At 32.9% G+C, this 25,793-nt stretch overlaps 1 protein-coding gene and 1 pseudogene across 4 annotated transcripts in view; both read right to left on the reverse strand.

The window, feature by feature from the left end:
* Positions 1-25,793, reverse strand: part of C2CD5 (C2 calcium dependent domain containing 5) — a 94,138-nt gene that overhangs the window by 55,588 nt on the left and 12,757 nt on the right. For all 4 annotated transcript variants that reach the window (XM_011219793.3, XM_011219791.3, XM_011219792.3 and 1 more), the window contains exons 3-9: positions 24,438-24,524; positions 20,382-20,553; positions 17,584-17,679; positions 14,750-14,905; positions 13,516-13,714; positions 8,225-8,376; positions 2,560-2,645 (exon numbers count right to left, since the gene is read on the reverse strand). In XM_011219793.3, coding sequence (XP_011218095.1) covers positions 2,560-2,645; positions 8,225-8,376; positions 13,516-13,714; positions 14,750-14,905; positions 17,584-17,679; positions 20,382-20,553; positions 24,438-24,524 — 948 coding nt within the window. The remainder of the gene's footprint in view (positions 1-2,559; positions 2,646-8,224; positions 8,377-13,515; positions 13,715-14,749; positions 14,906-17,583; positions 17,680-20,381; positions 20,554-24,437; positions 24,525-25,793) is intronic.
* Positions 16,421-17,323, reverse strand: LOC109489003 (annotated as a pseudogene).

Below are 25,793 nucleotides of genomic sequence, written 5' to 3' on the forward strand. Positions count from 1 at the left end.
ACATCCCAGCATCTGAAAAGTTTCTTACAAGTGAAATAAGAGTCATCTTGAAAAATAAATCTATGTGCTTTACATCAATACTTCAAGGTGGAACCTAAATCTAATCAAATTTTTATCTCTACATCTTATCTCCTAATCATCTGACACCTATCACCAAATCATGCCAACCTATTTTTCACTGATTTTGTGAAAGAAAAAAAATAACACTTTTATTTTTGAGAACTGCTACTTGAAAAACCCATTAAATAAAAGATGCTGGACAAAGGTTCTCTTTTCCTCAAGAAAAAAAAAAAAAGCCCTACAATTTATGAAGGGTGGCAAGGGGTAGAAATGATTATTTTAAAAATGAATATAAAAATGCTATTAAGTATATCATATGTTCACCTTGATCTAGTATTCAACTTGGCTGAGTTAATGCACATCTGAACACATATGGGGAGAATTCTTCATACTTCTGTACAAATTTTTTCCCAAAGCAAAGACATAATGGCAACCACAGGTGAATGGGAAAGCTAAAGATGATGCTTGTTCTATTTACTGTGCCCCCAGGATAGAGAGGTAGTCTCATCAACTACTGCAGGGTTAGGTAACATAAATATATTGCCAACTCAGATTTTACAAGGTTGTAAATGAAAACTATAGTTCTCCCACATCTTTACTATTAATTCCATAAAGATTATCTAGTAATGTTTACCCCATGTGATAATGTGTCCAAAACTTTAAGAATGTTTAAAAGTGTATTTGAAAACATAAATTTTATCCAACTAAATCTAAAACAATTTTTATTGATTAGTATTTTTCTTCTTTTAAAGCTAGATGTTTTCAAAAGTTCTTAATACAGGTAATAAAGTCACAGGCACAAGAAACAGGCAAAAATCTCATCTCTCGTATCAGTTTTTCTGTTCCTGTGAATTCCAGAATGATAATTACAAGGAAATACTCCTAGTGTAAGGAACTCTGTAGAGAATGTAAAACCGGGAGTGGGAAGGAGGTAAGAGAATTCTGGCCCAAAAAATGGTAAGTGAACAGGCATACCTTCACCCTGACCCTCTTCTCTGTGTTTTCAGTGTCTTTCTGTATTTGGTTTTAATAAATGGTCCTGATGTTTAAGTGGGCTTTTGCGTGACAGTAGCTGGTATGCCTGGCAAGGTGTGAAAGTAGCTCAAGAGCAAATGCTGTCTGACAAGGGATAAAGCAAACAACCGTGTGCCCCATAGTCTCATCACTCAGCTTAGCTCAGCTCAGCTCCCCCCAACCTTGTCTAAAAGGCAAATGGTGCATACAGATACTTTCTGCACAGGAAAGAAAGTCTAAAAAAAGTAAACTGTTATATTGCTTGTAGTAACAGAATCTGAAAACTCTATTCTCAAAAGCTAACCTCCAGAGAAGAAATACCATTTTTTTAATAGAATGCATTCTTTTATAGGGATTTACTATGTTTCATCTTTTTTTTAATGCTAGTGTAAAATGGAACATGTATAAGAAAAATTCTGTAAATGCTTATAAACTTCCAAATCAGACACAATGAAAGCTATGGAGCTGTGCCTTAAAATAACTGACATAACATATAAATAATCATGCACTGTATTAGTTAAGTAGAAAAAAAAATGAGTCTCATAATGCTAATAAATTTTTAAAAATTGCATTATGAAAAGAAATAAAGCTGGCAACATTTGTTAAAGCTTAAATAAAACTTAAATGATCAAGATTAAAACTAGAACAGCTACTAATACAAGAAAAACGCTCTCACACATGTTCAGAAACATACCCGCCTTTTACAGAACCTATGAGGCGATCCTCCCTTAGCAATGAAGTTTATACAAAAAAAAATAAAAAGAGAAAAATCATCCAAAAATTTTGACTATTCAATATTTTCCCATTTAACATAGTTAACGAAACATTAAACTTATAATAATTAAAAGAGATGTATTAACAGACCAAATAACCAAATTGCTTATGTTAATCAGTAGAAATACTGAATCTGTGCATTTCTAGCCCCTAAGAGATTGGCCAGCCATAAAAATAATCTCAGCATATAAATATATTAATATACTAAAGAGTTATCTTTTTTTTTTTTTTAAATATAGGCTCCATATCTAGCATGGAGCCCAACACAGGCCTGATCTCACAACCCTGTGTAAGACCTAAGCTGAGATCAAGAATCTGGTGCTTAACCAACTGAGCCACCCAGGCGCCCCAAGAATTATCTTTAATATAGTACAACTAAAATATGTTTTTCTGGAAAAAGTCTACTATTTCCGTCTATATGTTTTAATTTTAAGGTAAAATGAGAAATGATTTTATCATTTCATGGATATTTCCAAATAGACTATTTCTAATAAAAGACTGGAAGATAAAACAAAAAAGTTATAGAATTATTCTGAATTAAAATTAATTATTCATACACAAATTTCTCTGATACCTTAAATAAATTTTGGACTTTGAAATTACATTACAGATACATGATCAAAACTAGTTTATGGAAATGTTATAAATACATGGAAGCATAATAAAATCATATTAACAGTATAAGAATAAAGAATGTTGAGTGTCTCTTACCCTTTGTTCCAGTGCTGACTGAGTCTGTTGTCTTAAAAGAGCTTTAAATGGCCCCCCTTCTTTTCCAGCACTACCACTTCCCATTCCTACAGAACATCAGTATATAAATAACAACCAAAAAGCAACTATAGAAACAGAAAGTTTAACTGCACTCATCTTCATAAATATCATGAGTAAAAATCTCTTAAAATGATCCAAACATTTAAAGTACTTGATATGCAATTAAGCACACATTTTACTCTATTTTATTCACAAAGTTTTCTTTAGAAGCAAGATGTCAAAACTGTACTGATCACAGCGAGTTTTAGACTCAATCTGTTCTAAAACTTATTTTTTAAACTATGTTAATGTAATGAATTTTTCTATAATATTCAATTTTTAAAAGTTGAGTCTTCTAATACAAAATAATCAAGATAATACCAATTACAACTGACCCTTGAACAACATGGGTTTGAACTGCACAGGTCCACTTATACATGAATTTTATTCAATAAATACAGTACAGTACTGTAAATGTACCTTCTCTTCCTTATGATTTTCTTAGTAACATTTTCTTTCCTCTTGCTTACTTCATTGCAAGAATACAGTATATAACACATGTAACAAAATATGTGTTAATTGACTATGTTATCAGTAAGGTTTGTGGTCAAGAGTAGGCTATTAATAGTTAAGCTTTTGGAGAATCAGAAGTTACATGCGTATTTTCAACTTGTGCAGGGGCCTGTTGCTCAAGGGTCAACTGTACTTACTACGCTAACAATTTACGAAAACTAAAAGAAATCAAGAAACATCAAATGTTTGTTTAAAAGTAACTATAGAGAGGAGAAGCACTTTTAACCGTGCTTACTTAAAATATTCCAAATTCTCTAAAGAGCATGAATTTTAAGCAATTTTGAAATGTACTCAAATCTATTTTCTGATAACTTCCCATTCCTAAATATAACATTCATGACAAAACACTATTAACATTCATAGTTTTCAATACTCATTTGCAAAAAATCAACATAAAATATTTTTAAAAACTAAAAATCACAGACATATAATAGACACATCACAAATGTACATAGTTATGGATGAAAAGAATTCTATTTCCCAAGCTCTTAGATGTATTTTTAAAGGCTTAATTTTTAATTTCTTTCCCTACTTTATTTTATTCTTTTGATAGTACCAATAGACCAATTGCAATCAAAGAATTATAGAAAGCAGGGGACAGGTGAGAAGCCAGTGCTCTACAGACTAGAGTTAACAGTTCAATCCCACCCTTTCAAAACTGAAGATACATACAGTCAGATTTACTGCAATGACTTAAAAAAGGAACTAATTTACTTTTACATTTTTAGCTGTTCTTGGATAAGGAAACAAAGGTTAGCATGTGTATAGTCCCATTCTGTTCTTTAAAAATAAAAAAGGAACATATTTTTCTTGTAGTAACCTAAATATGATTTTTAGAGACTATACAATACTAAACATAGAAATGAAACTAAGATCTTTATATGAAGCATACTGAAAGCCGTAAAGTAAAATGTAATTTTGTAGAGGTAAATAAAACATCAGAAAATACAGCAGAATAATTTGAAAATTAATATAATGGACAGAAAAAAAATGGATAAAGAAAGAATACCACCAAAATGAGACTTAAACTGATTCAAACGGAATAATTTACTAATGTAACCATATGGCTTAGCAACATGATGGTGCAGGTCCGAAGTGAATGGAATTGATGTGAAGGGAAAGAAAGTAAAGCATCTAAAACAGAAACTCTAGTAATGAGAACCCAATAATCATTGGAAATATGCAGAATCTATGTCCTCAGACATATAATTTTTTAATAAAATAATTTCAGAATATTCATAATTATCCATCGAATAATCCTCAATCATGTCCTCACAATCATCGTAATCATTTAATTCTGTCCACCAATAAGAAAAATAAGAAGTATGCCCTGTGTAAGACACCCAATACTTCTTTATAGTATGAAATAATTACTTGTTTTCAAAGGTGATTTAAAATAAAGGGATTAAAAAGCTGACATAATGTGATCCTACCAGAAGCAGCCAGGAACAGCTCTTCACTGAAAGAAACACTTTTCCTCAGAACTGGGCTGACAGGGCTAGAATGATGAGGGGGAAGGCTAGATTCCGAGAGGAGGAGACAGGACTTTTTAAGATGAAGGGAACCACAAGAGAGAGAGGGGGAGCTGGGACACAGGTAAATCCTAGGCCCCTGTGAGTAAGGTGCTGTGGAGGAAAGTAGCAGAGAAAAGATGCAGATTCAGAAGATGACCAGAAAATGCAGAATTAGGAAAGCAATGATGAAGCAAAACATAACAGTAAAAATGGATTTTAAAATGCTACACAAATCACACTAAGCATATGAAGTCATTAGCAAGACCATCTACCGAACACAATATAAATTAAAGGCATAGTCTAAAACCTAGCAAAACCTTTACAAACTTTGTATTTGTTAAAAATTTTTAAATCACTAACATGGGATTTTATGTCATTCTAATCACTTGAAGCTGATTTCTCAAAAACACTTAAATTACCTGCCTTTTTTGCTTAAGAATGTATAAAGCTAAACTGTATATTTTATAAATATTTAAAGCCAGAAACTTATTGCCTCAAATAAAAACATCATTTAAAGTGGCAAAGTACAGTTCTTCAAATGTTACTAAAACATACCACTTATGAGTATTTTCATTGAATACCCATAAAAAAAAAACCAGCATCACATTAAACAGTTGCCATCATTAATTTGAAATAAATATTAACTTTTTTCTGTAATATTCATTTTTGAGATGTATATTGCTACTTTTTCCTCTAAAATTTTGAATATTCAAGTTTGATCATAACACTGTTCGCATTTACAAAGATTTGAGTATGTAAGGGGCAAATACTCTCAAATCACAAAACTTATACATGGTTAAAGCCTTTTTTTAAAAAAAAAAAGTAAAACTAGCTTGAGTCAGTTGTCAAATCAATATCGTAACACTAACATTCTAAAATTCCACTCCTACTAATTGAGTACTTGGGAAAAAATACGAAAACAAGACCTTGTAAAATGTGAAAAATTAGAATCTATAGAAATAAATCAGTATGAACTTTTTTTAAAAGAGACTTATTGGAAAAAAACACAACAGCTTTAACTACAAATAGAAAAGCAACTTTCTCAGTCTAAAGCTATTATTAACTTTATTCTATTTTTGGTTCCCCAGTTTACATGTAATCCATCAATCATAATCAGCTTATCCCCACTATTTCTCAAGAGACTGATTTTGTATATAGGTAAATTTGAAGGCAAAGAATTATGAAATACACACTCAATTATAGTTTTAGAAATTTTAAATCAATCATAATTTTGCCATTTCAAATCTCTTCCAGAATGCTCCTCAGGAATATTCAAAGATATTTAGGGATTCATGATAAGCAAAAATACTAAGAACTGTTAATTTTCTATAAATATGCTATTAAAGAGAGTGAATAGCATATAATAGTAGAAAAACAAAATTATTTAGAGGCATCGGGCAAATGCAGAAATACATGAGAATAGTAACTATTGTAAACAAATCTGTAAAAACTAAAACTATGGAACTAGAAAATAAAATGCAAAGAAGTTTTCATTGAAAATACAATTGACTGCCTACAAGAAAGCTAAAGGAAGACACATCTGATTCAGTTAACTTATTACTTGACAGTCTTTTTTAGAGTTGCCTTTTTGGAGAATTAAAGAAAAGGAAACAGACCAAGCAAATACTTCCAAAAATTTGTCTGTGGAATGGCAAAGAATAAAATAAAGATAAAAATATCAAAAAATAGCCTGGAATACACAAATAACCAGTGGTCAAAGCCTGAAAAATATTCTTAAGGAAACTTATTTTTCAAATATTATCCTAAGTCTTTCTTGTTTTGATAGGCATGAATTTGAAGTCCAGAATCTCATCCTTTATTTAAAAACAAAACAAAACACTTCACTACAGTCTGAATGGTTCAGTTTTTATGGCATAAATATGGTTAAGATGCCACATTCCATAGCATCGATTACTATCAAATATCTCATGATTTGGGGCACCTGGGTGGCTCAGTCGGTTCAGTGTCCGACTGGATTTCGGCTCAGGACCTGATTCCAGGGTCATGGGATCGGCCCCATGTGGGGCTCCATGCTCAGCGGAGAGTCTGCTTAGGATTCTCTCTCTGCTCTCCCCACAGCCCCATCCCCGCGAGCAGGTGTGCACGCTTGCTCGGTTGCTCACTCTCTCTCTCTAAAATAAATACATCTTTTAAAAAAAAAACTCATGATTTTTAGATGTTACTCATATTACATATATGTAAATAAAGAATAAAGCCATTCTTTTCAAAGAATTAGGTATTCATAATTATCTTCGTCACATTTTGTGACTACATTTATAAAAATAGATACTAAATCTACCAGCTTTCTTTTTAATGCCCTTTCTTTACTTTAGAATTAGCACTGGTTTTCAAATTAGATTTCTTTTCATTGTTTTCATAAAATCTGAGACCATTTTATAAATTTCTTGCCTAACACACATAAGGTTATTAAAGATGATAAAAATGACACAGGAACTATGCAAAATGTTTTCATCAATCTGGAGAGAAAACTGCCAGACAAAAACAATATTTACAAAAATTGCTAATTACTAACTTTTTAACTTTTTACATTTTACTTTTCTTAATGATTTGAATAAGTTAATTCTACTTTAAGAAGTAACAAAATAGGGGCGCCTGGGTGGCACAGCGGTTAAAGCGTCTGCCTTCGGCTCAGGGCGTGATCCTGGCGTTATGGGATCGAGCCCCACATCAGGCTCCTCTGCTGTGAGCCTGCTTCTTCCTCTCCCACTCCCCCTGCTTGTCTTCCCTCTCTCGCTGGCTGTCTCTATCTCTGTCAAATAAATAAATAAAATCTTTAAAAAAAAAAAAAAAAGAATGTAAAAAAAAAAAAAAAAAAAAAAAGAAGTAACAAAATAATCTGATTTTTAAAACAATTTTTATCATAAAACATTCATAGAAACTCACAGAAATTATTCGTCAAAATACAAATAGGAGAGGGAAAAATTATAAATTGCATACATTGAGAAAAATGTAAGAATAAGTAAAGCAAAAATGCTACTTTCTAACCTAGAGAGCAAAATCAAACACTTTAAATAGCAAGAAGTTAATAAATAGATATATGTATTCCAATATAAACATTTCGATTATTCGAAAAATTTTCATAATAAAATCTTAGAATTAAATTCAGAAATAGACAGAAAAATGAATTCAAAAATGTTTCTACTGCATGAGGAACTGGATTGCAAGCTACTAATGTTACTTTCTATTCAAAAGCTTTAAGATGTTATTCCTCATAATATGAGCATGAAATGAAAAATGTCTACATGCAAAAATAAATTCTGGACTTCATATCTACACTTTGATTAAATCAACAAATGTAGATCTTTGAACAAGATAATTTCTGAGCTACATGAAATTTTCATATTTTAATGGTAGTAACTGAAAATGATCAGTATTCACATTATCTTTTAACTTAAATGCCAAAAACAGGAGGAAAGCCTTGGATGGAAAGCTAATAAAGAACAGAAACAAATTTGGAAAAAAAAAAAAAAGAAAGAAAAAAAGAAAGAAAAAGAAAAAGGTGGGTGGAAGCGCCTTACCAGTTTTGGGTGTCAAACTCAAATCTGTGTCAGAAGAAGAGGACTGTCGACTGTAGGACTTGGAAGGTGAAAAGGAATAAGTTTGGTTTTTCAGAGGGGTTGAGGGTCCTGATGAGTGAGTATTGGGATTGGGATCTTCATTGAAGGGAATCCTGCCAGAAGAAGGTGGAGAAATATTAAGCAATCATGTGCCAAAGGACCTGACGGAAGGCAGCATGATCCAAACACTGGGAAAGTATTGGGCAGGGCCAGCAGTCATTTCTTAAGTGTGGAGCTGGGTATGAGGCCAAAGACAACCAATTGCTGTTTAACCATTCATCATTCTCCAGATAAATAATTATCTGCACTGAAACAGTTAATAAGCCAAGTAAAAAAGCAAAGCATGAAATGACAGACTAAGGGGGTAAAAAATATTAAAAGGAAAAATAAACAAAAAAATAAATACATGACTGAAAATACTTTCAAATAAACAATGCTTTTTTAAGTTACAAAAGAAAAAATGATGCTGCAAATGGTGTGTGCAAATATTCACAACTGTTTTTATATTTGCACACACAGATATCTTCAAAAGAAAAATGTTTCCTTATCCTATAGCATCAAGAGTGCCACAGCTAAAAACACAGCAGAGAGAAAAATGAATATAGCTACACAGAACCATTGCATTTTACGCAGTATAGAGTTTCTTACCTGTTTTCCAATAGCTCTCTTCCACAGAATAAAACAGACCCTACTATGTAACAGGTTTCATACATAAATAAAGTAAGCAAATCAGAAGCTTTGACAGCTATTTCATTTAGAATCCAATCATCAATTTTATTTCTAACCAGATGCAGAAATAATGGCAAAAACACATACTGGAGGATACTCCTAAAAACTTACAGGATGCATATATAAGATAGGGTTCTTACAGGATCTATGGAAGAGACTTTGGAAGCTAGAAGAACACTTTCACTTCAAAGTAGTAAAAGCCTCTGCGGTGGCTATATATTGGATTTCTTCACTGCAGCTGGACTTCAAGTAAGAAAAGGTGGAAGCCAAGACTTGTGGTACCTGCCTACACTACGCTACCTGCCTGCCTGCCCTTTGCAGCCACTCTGCCTGTGGCCTGCCTTCCCCAGCTCTTGAGTCTGAGCAGTCTCGTACCAGTATAGATGAGAGTGGGAACAGACACAGAGAAGTTCTGAGTAAGTCGTGAGCCAGTAGCAGTGTGAATTGGGCTGTTGTGAGTCGAGCGGCATCCATGGCTTGGAGGATGAACCAGCGGAGACGAGGGAATTTGTAGTCAAAGTGGAAGAAAAGAAAACAATACATACAACAGATAGCAAAGTTGTGTTAAAATAATTTCAAAGGAGCTTTAGTTAGGGGAGAGGAATTTTTAATCCCCAACATGCAAAAAACAAATTGAAATTTAAAAAGAATAGCTAAATACTAACTCATTAGGATACAGTTATAGTTTTAAGGGATCGGATTAATAATTAGGACTGTGAATAAGAAAAACAGCAAGCAGAAACAGTAGCATTAAATAAGAAAAACACTAAGATTTGGATTCTGAGTTGCTTTAAAATGTCTGTTATTATTTTGATCACCATAAAGCTTACTACACAGGGACAAAACACCTATAAAAGTGAAAAGTCAAATACAAAGTTATGTTACTTCTGAAACTGCATTCATGTAATTAATTATATTTTTCTATAAAGAAAGTTTAACAGATGTTTCTGTCTATACTCGCAAGATAGTGGTACTAAAGAATATGAAAAATGACAGCATAAGGAAAATGAATGAACTAAATGAATATAAGCAAATACAAACATTCCAGTATTTCAGCCCTCCAAGTATTTCAGTACTCCAAGTACACTGCTTTCCAGATTACACTGGAAACAAAACAAAGCAAGGGGACACTGCTTTTCAAAACACATTAATAAAATAATGTAGATAATTTTTGTCTAGCTCTCAAACAGAATATATTATTTAAATTTAAACAGAATCTATTAAACTACATTCTGAATTGAAATTTTATATCAACTGACATCCTGCAACAGATCATATCTATATGTATGTATAGATATATTTATATCACATACACAGACATATATTCACATATAATATTTACATTTTCATGAAGACATTTTGCTAAAAGGGCATAGTTACATCAAATGGGGGAAATGGCATATTAGACAACTAAGAATCCTGTACTTCATATTAGCAATTACTTCACTAAGCAGCGCCTTTGCTTATGCATAATGGGGGGAAAACAATCATATGTGAATACACTCTGAAAAACTATCATATCTCCATTTTTTAGAATTCAAATTAAAAGCAGATCAACAGCTCAACTTTTCCAGGCCTCTTCTTTTCTACTGCCCAGTGAACGTTTCCGGCAATCACAATTTGCCACAAGGTTCAAACATGAGCTATCATTAACTGGCAATAATGGTCTTTCACAGTGCCTACAGACTATTTTCTGAAAATATCACTGGTTTTACAATAGGACAATGTTTCTGTTTTTGTTGCCAGTTTAAAATAAAAATGTGTTTAATACAACTGATAAAAATCAAACATCTCATTGGTGACCTATTTATATAAACAACTGAGTGAGGTTTTATTTTTGTTTTTTCTTTCTGTTGAAGTGACCAATGAAGTTAAAATTCTAAGAATCAGTGCTGCACAGAGGAGAAATTACAGTTAACATCTTTTAAACAGTACTTTTTTTTTTAAAGTAGAGAAGCAGTAGATCATATTTAAATGCACTTTCTACCATCAAGATAGTTCAGCAAGGAAATACCAAAGAGATTTATATCATTCATCAAACTAAATATCTGAAAGGGGAAATAAAAAAACAAAACAATGGAGTAGAACACACCATTAATAAAGGTAAAATAAAATGAATAAAATAAAATGAATGTTGTAAAAGGTTCAAATTATGACATCTAATTAAAATTCAAATACAAAGTATCACCATATGTATTATTGGAATTCTAATTCTTATCAGTCTCCTTTCATGACAGATTATCTTGCAGTAATACCCCAGTGACATTTCTAATATTAAATCCATTCAGACAGGAACATAATCCAAACTACCATTTATCAAATTCCTGCCTAGAATCAACATGATAATTAGACATCAAAATAATTATAATCAGTTCAATCATAAAACAATTTAAACTAGCACCCAAAATTGATTCACTATCAAAAATACACAGAAGCTGGCTGAAATAAAGCAGCCTGAGTACTGAGTTTGTTTTGTTTTGATACCATGACTGAGGTAGTAAGATGCCTTTCAGAAAATCTTAATGAAGCAACTTGAATTCTTCATGATGTGAATATTTGACAACTTAGGGTAGATGGGCTACAACAAAATTAGAAAAGGAGAACACTTACACAATCCCAGCAGATTTACATTAATGGAAATAGTCCTAAATGCAGGCAAAATGTATTCCACTACTATCAATATATCATTTTAAGACACTAACAGATAATACAACATTCTCTTTCTACTAAATAATTTAGTGAAAAGAGGAAAAAACTTCAGACAATACTGTTGCAAAAGCCAGGCCCCTTCAGGCAACTTAGATAAAGCTGGAGGATGGCAAGAGAAGGAGGGACCCAAGTCTTTACTTAAATTTGGTGTGGAAAAAGAAAATAAAAACTGAGTCCCTCAAAAAGTTACACCTGCAATCTGACTTTACCTGTGGCAGCAGGCAGTTCATATCTTTTTAAAAATATCTTAAATGGAATATAAAGCAAATCCATGCTTCAATTTATTTAGTTATTTCACTTGTCAAGGTATTTCCCAATAAAATCAGGCAATATATATAATACTGTGCTCCCTCTTGTGACTAAAATTTAATCTAAATAACTAAAGGCCAACAGAATTGAAATAATTAAACAGAAAGAATAAGCTTAAGAGGAACATCTCATTTTTTAAAATATTGTTAAAAAAAAGTTGAATCACCATATTGTACATGCGAAACTAATAGAACACTGTATGATAATTATACTGGAATTTAAAAAAATTTTTAAGAGGATTGTGATTGTTTTCTAGTCAACATCTCTTGACTACTGTGAGTCTGAGAAGCATTTCAGGTTTTCTGACTACAGAATCCTGACTCCCTGATGATACAGGGCAGGGGTCAGCAAACTATACCCTACAGGTCAAATTCACCCTGCATCTATTTTATAAATAATCAAGTTTTATTGAAACACAGCCACACTCATTTATTTGCATACGGTCAATGGCTGTTTTCATGCTACCATGGCAAAGATCAGTAGTTTTTAGCAGAGACTAAACTATTATTTACCTGTATCATCTAGTCATTTACAAAAAAAAATTTGTTGACCCTTGATCTAGAAGAATCTCTAAATCAGTGGGTCTCAATGGAAGTATTACTGGCATTTAGGGTGGAACAAGTCTTCATTGTACAGAGTTGTCCTTTGCTGTGTACAAGAATCAGCATTTCTAGTCCCCAACCAGGATCTTCCCTCACCCCAACATCATGACAGAAAATTTTCATTTTAAACATTCTTTGTAGACAGCACCACAACCACCACCACATTGAGAATCTTCTGTCTTAGACACAAATGATAACACATAAGCCAAATCCAGCCAACCAAAGAGTTTTGTTGAACCACACTCAGTTTTTAAAAAATGTATGAGCCTCAATTCCTTTAGATCAGGATCAGCAAACTCCTTTTTTTGGTAAACAAAGACAGAAACTATATGGCTAGTCCGTGAAATATTTACTATCCAGCCAAGTTTGCCAATATCTGCTTTACACAGTCCTCAGTACTCCCTATTTAATTATACTCAATTATTTTATTTATATAAACAGTCTGGCCTCTGTAGACATTTGCATTTCAGACCCCTGCACAGGTCAATTTTTCCTGCTATACTCTTCCTTTCTATACTATGTTGCTAATAATAAGCATAACTGGTTTATCAGGTATAATAATGGGTTTAAAGCATTCCCCAAAGAATAAGTAAAAATTCCATTAATAACCATTTAATGCTTTAAATATACAGTGCCTAAAGATATGAAATAAGGTTAGTGTTAGATTACTTAACTTGAATTTCATATTAAGACAGTACAAATAAAATATTAGGAATAGCTAAATAGATTAAAGCTTCAGATTTTCATAGTCACCTCTGATATAAAAATTACCATAAGAAAAAAAAAAATCACCGTAGTGAAAATGTATGTTAAACAACTCTACTAGAATATTTCAAATCAAATGAAAATATATAGGTAAAAGATAAAAAGCTCCATAAGAATGATTCATTGATTCATACTTACTCCTTCATTTCTTTGGATGGGGAATTACATGCAGGAAGGAGTGCTGCTGGGCTACTTAGTTTATCCAGTGTACACGCTGTTCCTATGGCTCGTACCACTAACCCAGATTCGCCTTCCAGATCAAAACACTGTAAGTACCCAACAACTGCATTTCCTCTCATTTCAAGCACTTTCAAACCAATCTTCCTCTGCAGCTCACCTACAAAAAAAAAAGGAAGAAAACTCATTCTGCTTCAGAACTTCACATTACCTAATATAAAGCTGGATATGGTAGCAATAAAAAAAGAGTCAAAAAAATCATAGATTTTTAGAGCTTGAAAAGAACCTAAAAGATAATCTGCTCCAGCCTCCTAATTTCAGGGAGGTAAGACATTATTAGATGCATTTTACAGATGCGGCAAATTAAGATTCACTCATTCATGCATTCATTTACCAAATAATTTTTGGTTGTGTACTATGTGCCTGGCATTCTTCCTTTCTTCTAAGTGCTAGAAATACAGAGGTGAACAAAAAAGATATATTATTTAATATATTAAATATAACATTATATTATATTAAGTATAAATATATTTATACTGATTTATAAATATATTAAAATATAATTGATATATTTAATATAATAGAAATGTATTTATATTTTATATTTTAAAACATAAATTTATTATACATAAGTATAACATATTTATATTTATTAAATGTAACATTTATATTTATTGTCTGATATACATGTGTGAGTATATATATATTTACATACATCTACACATATATACCTATAAATTTTAAATGATAAACAAGTTCTTCAAAGAAAAAGAAAAGAAAAGAAAAGTGACAGGGTAAGAATGGCAGGGAGGAGTAGAGTGAGCTAAAACAAGCTGTCAGAGGACCATGAAAAGGCAACAAAAAACATGAGAGATTACCTACAAATAAATGCTAGAGGAAGGAAAACTGGAACCCATTTTTCTACTTCCTTGCTCAGGGTTCTTTCTACCATACCACTTCATGAGCACAAATTCCTTTTACTACCTAGTTAGAAGGAAGTTTATAAGCTTCTGATTCAGATTTCCTCTTATAAGATGACAGTGTGTGTATGTTCAGGAAGACAGGGCCAAGGGAAGAGAATCAGTCATATATAATTCATAGCCTTCACTGTAAAATTTCAGATAGCATGTCAAAAGGAAGTGAAAAATGTAACAGTGTTAAGTAAACCAGTAATGAAGTTATTTTTTTTAAATACCTGACATTAAAGAAATGAGTCTCTGTCTGGCCTCATTTGATGCTCTTGGTGTACGAATTCGATCAATCCATTGATATTCTGGGTCTTCATTGACTACAAGCTCTTCTACAAAACCATGAATTATTACAGCTCTATAGCACTTTGGAATAGATGTTGCTGTGAAAAGAAGTTGTCTATTATGCTTCCACTTATCACAAGGTTAAATTCAATTTTTAAAAAATGTACCACTAAGTTCTTATCTTTTTGGATACATAATACAAGACCACTTTTTACTATGCTAATTTCAATGTAATTATAATAGTCAAAATTCCAATCAGTCTTCTAAATTCCATATTTTCTTAGAAGTAATCATTTTCTTTAATGAGACCTCTTGTCTTTCTCATAGTAAACATAGTAGATACTATTTGTATTTTTATAATTTGGAAAACAGTCATAGACAACCTTAAATAGCATTCAATAACAAAATGAATGTCAGCTAGGTAATCATTATATAAATAGGTACAAAGTGGGTAATAAATACAAAAAACTTTATTCAAAGCCCTTTGAAAAAGTTCTTCTGTACAACACATAGTGCAGTCTCAAAAATCATACCATTACCTTTCTGACATAATCTGAGCAGTCATACAGTCCTGCAATTTCCAATAATCCATGGCCATATGGCCAACTGGTCTGGTAGTCACTATGCTACTTAACAAACTCATTTAATACATATAACACCAAACGTCATTAGATTTAAAATAAGATCTAGTCAGATTCGAAAAGGGAAATAATGTTGGAAAAAAAATAAATAAATAAAAAACAAAGGAAGAACCTAAGAACATCTACACCAAATTAGTCCCTTAAAATAGACATCCATGCCTTAAAGCTAACTCAACTACTTAGGAGTTTCCAACCCTATTAATCCAGGCTGGCTGTGATTGCCTATATCTGCCCAATGCCAGCCCATATTTCATGGCACTTGAGGGACTGTACCTGTAGACGCCTATTTAATTTCGGATAGCATCACAATGTTTGGCTATAGTGCTCTGCTCCTTTCTTAACAATGTCTTATACTAAAATACTACTGGAGGAGAGCCTGACTGGCTCAGTTGGTAGAACATACGACCCTTGGATCTCAGGACTATGGGTCTGAGCCCTATGTTGGATGTAGAGATTACTTAAAAATAAAATATTTAAAAAATAAATAAATAAAAATAAAAGTAAAAAAATAAAATACCACTGGATTTTTCTGACAGTTATACAAAGTTCAATATAGTCATATCTTTCACACATTAACAAGGCAACTTGTTCTAATTTATAAAAGAAAAACTGAATAAGCAATAAAACATTCATCACTGTGAAAGCAACAAGATAAATACATGAAAATTATTTTAGAGCTTGTTTTTTCATGGAGATTGACCTACTGGTAGAAGAGGAAAACCTGCGGGGTGCCTGGGCAGTCCACTTGGTTAAAGGTCCAACTCTTGGTTTCGGCTCGTGTCATGACCTCATGGGTCCCGGGATCAAGCCCCACATCAGGCTCCTTGCTTAGTGGGGAGTCTGCTTGAAGCTTCTCTCCCTCTGCCCCTCCCCCCTTACATGTTTTCTCTCTCTCTCTCAAATAAATAAATGAATCTTTAAAAAAAAAAAGAGTAAAACCTACATTAGATGAGTGCTGCAAGCTTCTCCATAAGTTGATATCTGATAATAATGCTTTTTAAGGCCACTGGAGACTTCTGCAAAATACACACGTCCACCCACCACAAATGGCTCCATATCTGTATTACCTAATTTTAGATGGCCCATCTGAATTAAGTCTGATTAAATCACACACATAGACTCATCAAATTTGTTTTCCCAAATGTAGACATTAGAGAGCATGGGCTCTGTTTTCATGGATCCTGAAAGTACAAGTCCATCTCCCCCTATGTTGTTGCTGACTACTGACAACCAGCTGATATCAAGGTAGCATAGGCTACTATTCAGATACAGTGCATCACCTGTTTTATAATATCAGGCTTACACATGAGCAACGCAACAAGGCAGTGATTTTTCTTTCTGCATATCGCCTAGATGAACTGTGGACTCCTCCTATTCACCATACAGTATAGGTAGGTTTAAGTATATTCCCTTAGTTGTTTGGTTTTCAGTTAGGACTATAGCAAATGCTATCACTTTTTGCATTTCCAGACCACAGTCACTCCGATATCATTTCTCTAAGGATGAATTAATTTGTAGCATTCCTGCAAAACACATTCCACCTTCATTTTCAAACTTGTTTCCAGTCATTCTTAGATATCTCAGAGTCGCACTGTTAATGTAGTGCTTTTGCAATCAATTCTCCACCTTTGGGGTCAATATTACTAACATAAGATTTAAGTAAACCAGATTAAGTTGTTTCATAATACATGGATTCTTTAAAATTCCAGAAAAAATCCAAAATCTTCACCAGTCACTCCTTCTACCAGCAGTAAGCAACTGTTACCAGCAATGTTTAATGTGATTCCTTCTAGGCTCTGGAGTAGGGGCTAGAGTACAAGCCAGAGTGTGGTCTCCTTCCTGCTGCCCCACAAACTCCTCTGACTTCATGGTCATGATAACTATGTACACCTCATGCCCCAGTGGACTATTCTAACAAAAATTTCTAAGAACTTTTAAAAAATTAGATTTCATTTACTTTAAAATCAGATAAATAGTCCCCACTAGTAATTGTTTCTGAAAAATTGGCAATTTTCTCTTTGGCAATAAAACCAAAGTATAATAGTTTTCCATTAGCTTTCTGAAATATTAACTTGATTCCCTATATTTAAAAATTAAATTTCCTGTTAAATGATAAATAAAATGCATTTACTTACTGCAAAAGAATTTGACTCCACATGATGACTGCCTAAATCGATTTAAATCATTGAAGAGGTCTACTTTGACAACTACATTGATTTCCCCACGGATACCTAAAATTTCAAAAGGAAAATCCAAGTTTTTACCTTGACAAAATAAAGGACAATTAAATAATCCAGCAAATGAACGCCAACTGATGATTTCAAAATAGCAAGCATAATAGCAATGCTAACTTTGTTTCCTAATTATTTTTACTCTAAGTAGTTTATTACATTTTCTGAAGTACACATATACACTAGAGGATGAATAAGTCTCTACTAATTTGAATCAAGAGTAACTGCAAAGGAGCCACATTTAAATTGATGACAACAATGATGATCACGGATAATGTTCTAAATGGCTTAGGTGTAGTATCTCATAGTTCTCACACCAACCCAGTAAGGTAATTTCTGAAGTATTATCATCCTCATGTTACAGAGAAAAACATTAAAGTTTAATGAAAGTTAAATAATTTGCATAGTGTCAATAACTAGTTAAGCAGTACAGCCAGGATTAGAAGTCAGATCTTAAATGGTCTTAACAACAGATGCCAAGAATCTGATTTAACACAAAAGTTTTACTCTTTTCAATGAATACATTAAGTTAAAATTAACTAAGAAATTCTAAAAATGAGGGCTTTTCGGAACATGCCCTAATAAATAAAAATGACCCAGTCTCTATCTCTAACATCTACTAAATATTTTTACTGGGCTGTCCTGATTGCATGTCAGTCAAATTCAGAGTTATAGAAGGCTTTCTAAAAAGGGTGACTTGCTCATTTACCCACTGAAATAATGAGATTATGTTCCTAACAAAGGGTCCCTAAACATATTAAACCAACTATAAACAGTATTTACTATAAAATATTTGGAAAATTCATTCATTCATACTGCTATTGCCTTTAATCTAAGCCCAGATTATTTCTCCAGTGGCGTGTTTTATTGGTAATATACTATAGGATTGGATTTTATTTCCTGACTACAAAGATAATACACTTATATGGTAGAAAATACAGAAAAAAACAAAAGAGGAAAAATAGGATTATAGTCCAGAAATAAAACTATCCAAGAATAAACATTTTATCAGGGTGCCTGGGTGGTTCAGGTGGTTAAGTGTCCAACTCTTGGTTTCAGCTCAGGTCATAAGGGCCATAGGGCTCTGTGCTCAGCAGGGAGTTTGCTTGAGATTCTCTCCCTCTGACCCTCCTCACACTCTCATTCTAAAATAAATAAATAAATCTTAAAAAAAAAAGGAATAAACATTTTACCATGTATTCTGCCAATCTATCACATGATATCACATATATGCAATTTTTTTCTTTCTAAACAAATATATAATCATCCTATAGTTTTATAATCTGAATTTTACAAAATTTTACAATGTTACAAATCATACACATTTCCTTATGCCACTCTATTCTAAAAATATGCATTTTGTTCTGGCTGCATAATTCATGGTCTATATATGCTCTAATTTATTTAAGTAAATCTTCTTTTCCAATTTATTTTACCATTGTAAATATTAACAAATGATAACAGAATGTAAGTGTCACAATAAATATACTTTTACATAAATCTCAGTTTATTTTCTTATAATAAACTACTATCAATGGAATTGCCAGGTCAAAAATGTAAAATAGGCAGAAAGATGCTAGACTATAGAGAGAAGCATTTGCCAGTTCCTTATGGGTCCATCTGCCATTCTAAAAAGATGGCATATTTTCAGACTGGCAGTTCTCAAACTTTCTGATGACAGAACCACTTTTACAATCTTAAGAATTATTGAGAACTTCAAGGAGTTTTTGTTTATATGGGTCATATATCAGTATTTACCGTGTTATAATTAAAATTAAAATTGAGAGGGACACCTGGGTGGCTCAGTCGGTTGGGCCTCTGACTTCAGCTCAGGTCATGATATCGAGGCCCTGGGATCAGATTCCCACTCAGTGGGGAGTCTGTTTCTCCCTCTCCCTCTTCCCCTCCCCCGTGCTCATTCTCTTTCTCCCTTTCTCTCTCCAAATAAATAAAATCTTTTAAAAAATTTAAAAATTAAAAAAATTATATTAAAATTGAGGATGAAAATTAAAATTAAGGCTGAGAATTTTTAAAAATATTTACTTATTACTATAAACAACATTTTTATGAAAATAACTATATTTTGAAAAACAAAAAAACTAGTAATAAGAATAGCACTTACATTTTTGTAGTTCTCTCTAATGTTTAGCTTCATGGAATACAGTTAGATTCTACTTCTGCCCTGCATTCAATGTGTGGTTATATTATATATCATAAAAACTCTAGAAAACTCCGCCGTACATTTGTAGGTGATTTTTAAATAATGCATTTACTTGCTATATTGTACAAATTTAGCAGGGATTACTTCAAATTATGTTCAGAAAAATAACAAATCTACCCACAGTATTTTGTGACTATCTATTAAAAAGAAAATACCTTTTAAAGATATATATTTTTTAAAACCACAAGTGTAGCACAGAAGTCTCTAAGGATAAATTTTAAAATCTGTGATTTATTTTCTTGGGGCGCCTGGGTGGCAGAGCGGTTAAGCGTCCGCCTTCAGTTCAGGGCGTGATCCCGGCGTTATGGGATCGAGCCCCACGTCAGGCTCTTCCGCTATGAGCCTGCTTCTTCCCTCTCCCACTCCCCCTGCTTGTGTTCCCTCTCTCGCTAGCTGTCTCTATCTCTGTCAAATAAATAAATAAAATCTTTAAAAAAAAAAAAAAAAACTGTGATTTATTTTCTTAAAATATACTCCTTACCATGTATGGTATCATAAATTGGAAACCATCCTGAGATGACTGTTGCAGCCTCACTGTAGAGTAAAGGATCAATATCAATGTACACTTTACCAATGGCATCATTTGCACTGTAAGTGTCATGGTCAAGAACTGTGATTTGTAGAGGTTCATCCTGTAAATCTTCATCATCCACCTAAAAGTATACCTTCAAATTAAATCTTTAAATTTTAAATCTTCATTACCATAAATATATACATATACCAAATGTAAAAGATTACTTATTTCTGGAAAAAAAAAACTTACAGATTTATCTCTAAGCACAAAGGTAAAGGGATTAACACACACATACACAAGTTATAACCCCTTCTTCTATAAAAGATGCCAAATTTCTAAGGAAAAAGAGTATAGTTTGGGGCGCCTAGATGGCTCAGTCGGTTAGGCATCCAACTCTTGATCATAGCTCAGGTCTTGATCTCAGGGTTGTAAGCTCAGGCTGTGTTGGGCCCCATGTTTAATTTCTTTTTCTACATACTATCCTGTGTTTTACTACTCTACTTACAATATCCAACAAAAATGCTTAAAGAATGTCATAACAGAGTACATATATTATCTACAGGAGAGCAAGGATGCTAATGAGCACCATGATACCATCATTTCTAAAGACAACTTCACAAAATAAAAGTGTAGGAAAAACTAACATATTATTGGTAAGAAAAAAACAATTAAAGTTCATGAATTAAGTAAGTGAAATAAATGTTTGTTCTCTCTCCTTTTACTTACCATCAGTTACTTATCACATGCCAAGCACTGGCTAAAAAGAGGGACTACAATGGAGAATGTAGTGAACTGAATGTTTCTGTCCCCTGAAAATCTGTATATGGAAGTCTTAATCCCCAGTATGATGGTATTTGGAGATGGGGTCTTTGGGAGGTAATCAGGCCATAAGGGTGGAGTCCTCACGAACGGGACTGGTATCCTTACAAGTAAAGACAGGGAGACACGATCTCTCTCCCTGCTATGTAAGGACATAGCAAGAAGATTGCTATCCACAAGCCAGAAAGAGGGACCTCAGCAAAACAAAACCATGATGGTACCCTATCTCAGACTTCCCAGCATCCAGAAATGTCATAAATAAAAAGCTATTGTTTAAGCCACGTACTCTATGGTACTCTGTTACAGCAGCCCAAACTGACTAAGGCAAAGAATGAGGCAAAAAAAGATTTCTTCCTTTCGAAGATATGTTCATTATTTCGGCTGCCATCCTCTGGATACCATTTCATCCTCTAATTTGCCAGTACTCCTCATCAAATGTAGGGGTCAGATGGAACACAATATTACAGATATTTGTAAGGATGGGATATAAAAGGATTATTATTTCCTGTAACTAAAATACTATACTTTTTAAATCCAGTCTATGAATGTTTGTCATTACAGCAGACATAGAATACTGTTCATTAAGACGGAGTTTGTGGTGAACTAAAATCTCTGTATTTTCCTTACATACGCTTTGGTCAAGTGATATCTCTGCAAACCATATACTTTGGTTCATTTTTTAAACTTAATTATGAAATATTATGCCTTTCCCCATTCCATTTAATTTCGTGTTGATTTTAGACTAACAATCTAACCTCTGAAGATTAAGAATTAAATTACGAGCAAGAATTATTGCTGGTATCAGTGATGTAATAATGTGACTGGATGATTTGTTTTCAAGAAAGGGGATACCTCTCTATAGGAGAGACATAATTAAAAAGTTATGGATGGAATTGCTAATATTTTGAATTTGCCTTAAAATACTCCTGCCACCCCACCCTCCAAGTAGGGGGTGATATAACAGGTAAAACAAGAAAAGCACAATGTACAGGTAAAAGTAAAGGTAGATGATGGATAGGTAACCTGCCCACTTTTATGCATATTTGAAAATTTCCATAGTGAAATGTTAAAATAAAATACTTGTTTTGATTTCCAATCCATATGAATCATATGTCATCAATGGTATTCCCTATTACAGCATTACCTATATATTTAGTAAAAGGGAAAGAGTCATAAACTAAGCCATTAACCGCTGCTCCAAAGACATCCTATCCATTTCTTCATGATACTTGAGAGTTCACAACATAAAAACTAATGCCAACTGCAACTAACAAACAAGGTTAAAAAAGTATATAATTAATGTTAACTATAAACACAAAGTTTAAGAACATCTTTCACACAATATACACTATTATTAGAAGTACTAGCCAAAATAGTAAACTTAGTAAATTTTAAGGGAAATGGCTGGTAACTTTAGTTGCTAAATCTCATTAACATTATAAAAATCCCTTATTTCAGAAAAGTAAGTACAAATATATTATCTTTTAAAGTTACCTAAGCTACTTGAGTACTTTGCAGCTTTAAAAATTATGGTACTGCATCATCAATAAAATGAAATTAATATTCTTAAATATTAGTTTCCTACTATCATGAAAATTACTAATAAGATAAACAACCCAACTTAAAAATGAGAAAGGAACTTGAACAGTTTTCCAAAGAAGACATACAAGCAGCTAATAAACACATGAAAAGAGGCTCAACATTTTTAGTCATTAGGGAAATGCAAATCAAAACCAATCACATACCACATCACACCTACATTTTCCACATTAAGCTAGTCACCAAGTCCTGTGAAGTCTGTCTCCATAATGTCATCTCTAAATATCTTCTTTGGGGAGTTAAAATATGAGATGGTAGTTCAAAGTAAAAGAAATGCAAGTGGTCCTTAACCATAAAAAAGCATGCGTCACCTCATTCATGACAAAAATGCATATTAAAATTATACTGCAAACATCACTTCACCTACTAGAATGGCATGATTTTTTTAAAAAACAGAAAATAACAAAGCTTGACAAAGATGCGGAAAAATTAGAATTTTTTCATATGTGCTGGTGGGAATGTATAATGGTGTAGCCACTACAGAAAACAGTTTGGCAGTTCCTCAAAAAACTAAACATTACAATTTATCATATGACCCAGCACTTCCATTTCTGGGCATATACTCAAAAGAACTGAAAACAGGGACTTAAACAGATACTTGTACACTAATGTTTACTGCAGTATTATTCACAATAGCCAAAAAGTGAAAACAACCCAAATGTCCATCAACAGATAAACGGATAAACAGAATGTGATACACACACACACACACACACAAGAATATTATTCAGCCATAAAAAGTAAAGAAATTCTGAAAGATGATACAACATGGATAAACCTTGAAAACATTATGCTAAGTTAAAGCCAGACACAAAAAGACAAATACCATAATGATTCCACTTGTATCTAACACAGGCAAATTCAAAGAGACAGACGTAGGTTAGATGTTATCAGGAACTAGGAGAAGAGGGGGTGGTTACTGCTGAATTAGTTTCTATTTGGAAAGATAAAAAAGTTTTGGAAATAGTAGTGATGCTTGTACAACATTGTGAAAGTAATCAATGCTACTGAATTATACTTAAAATTGGTTAAAATGGCATTTTAAAAATACATATTTGTTATTACAATTTTTTTTAAAATTTAATTTGTACACTACTCTTAAGTGGTTTTTGGTATATTCTAAAATCCAGAGACTTTACGGTAATAATAATATAATACTTTTAGGGATTGTTTTTTTAAAATCTGTGTTCTTGCATTCATATACTGTATTTTCTTAACTATAACATTATTTTTTAAAACTTAATAATCTTAGTTAAGCAAAAAAGAAAGTATTTTTATGGTGTAGGAAAACTACTAAACCTGAAATAAAAGGTACTGCTATCATTCATGGGAGGAAGGGGTCATGTCAATAAAATATACTAAAAAATGCTGACATTTAAAAACTTACCTTAAGGGACACCTGGGTGGCTCAATCGGTTAAGCATCTGCCTTCAGCTCAAATCATAATCCTGGGACCCTGGGATTGAGCCCCATGGCAGCGGGGGTGGGAAGGCGGGGGGNGGAGTCTGCTTATCCCTCTCCTTCTACCCCTCCCCTCTGCTGGTGCTCTCTCTCTCTCTCAAATAAACAAAATCTTTTTTTAAAAATTAAAAAATAAAAACTTACCTCAAATTTAAACCATTCTGAGTTCCACTGAGGGTTGAGGGACTTGAGGTACACATCTGTTTTAAAGGTGGTATTACCAAATTTTACCTAAAAACAAATAAACAATCTAAATATAAACATCAAAAATGTAAATAAAAGTAAGTTTTGATGTCAGCCAAGCAATGGGAAGATTAACCATGGAGGGGGAAAAAAGGCAACTATCCCCTGAAACAAAAGGGAAGAAAGTACAGTACAATACGTTTATAGGCTACACCTGAAATAAGAGATTACCCACTGCTCTGGTTGACTAGCTCTACACAGAAATTAAAAACAGCCTATTTTGTCAATATGAAGGAAGAAGTCAATATAGCCTTCAGGAAACAAAAGCTCACAAAAAAGAGGAATCTTGAGGGCAGAAGACCAGCAAGAATAAAATCAGAAGGAAAAAACATCAGCTGACCATCCTTTCACCATCTCAGCTTGGGAATCCAGAACTCCAACCCATTATTTTAAGAACTTAGAAATACATCCTTCTGTTTTCCAGCTTCCCCATTTTGTTATCTTTTTTAATCCCTTATCGGTGCACACACAGTGATTAGCAACAAACCATTATCATTAAAGGTTTTATCTTCAGGGACAATGAGAGGGATTGGATGGAGAGACTATCTTATTTCACAACCAGTCTTGGCAGACAGTAAATCACAAAGATCCAAAAATAAATAAGAAGGGAATGAAGAAAGCAGAAAGCAGGCTAAATCCCTGGGACTTGCTTCCAAAAAAGAATGGAGATTATGAAATCTGACTGAATTTGAGAAGTGGTCAGGAAGCTTAAGAGCAAAACAGCTAGGGAACTACTTCCTAGATGGCCTCACCTTTCCTAAATTTGATCTCTGCCCTAATTCTATTAGTCATTACTGTTATCTTTCCTAACCTCTAAATTCACTAAAGCTTATCGCCTTTAAGACAATTGCCAGCAATAAGAGACTCTTAAGCATAGGAAACAAACTGAGGGTTGCTGGAGGGGAGGAGAGTGGGGGGGATGGGGTAACTGGATGGACCTTAAGGAGGGCAGGTGATCTAATGAGTACTGGGTATTACATAAAACTGATGAATCACTAAACTCTACATCTGAAACTAATTATACAGTATATGTTAATTAACTGAATTTAAATTTTAAAAAAAGACAATATCCAGCACATCATTTTACACACTGTAGAGTCTTAGGAAATGCTAGTTCAAGCAGAATATCTTTGAAACCACCTTCTCTTTTGGTATTATATATGCCGATTTTCCTGTTTTATCAGTCCAGGAAATTTTCTAAAAGCAAAATATCCAAAAGAATAATTATTTTCATCTTCTGTATATTTTTCTAAGTGT

The sequence above is a fragment of the Ailuropoda melanoleuca genome, chromosome 16 (genome assembly GCF_002007445.2).
Source record: "Ailuropoda melanoleuca isolate Jingjing chromosome 16, ASM200744v2, whole genome shotgun sequence".
Lineage (NCBI taxonomy): Eukaryota > Metazoa > Chordata > Mammalia > Carnivora > Ursidae > Ailuropoda > Ailuropoda melanoleuca.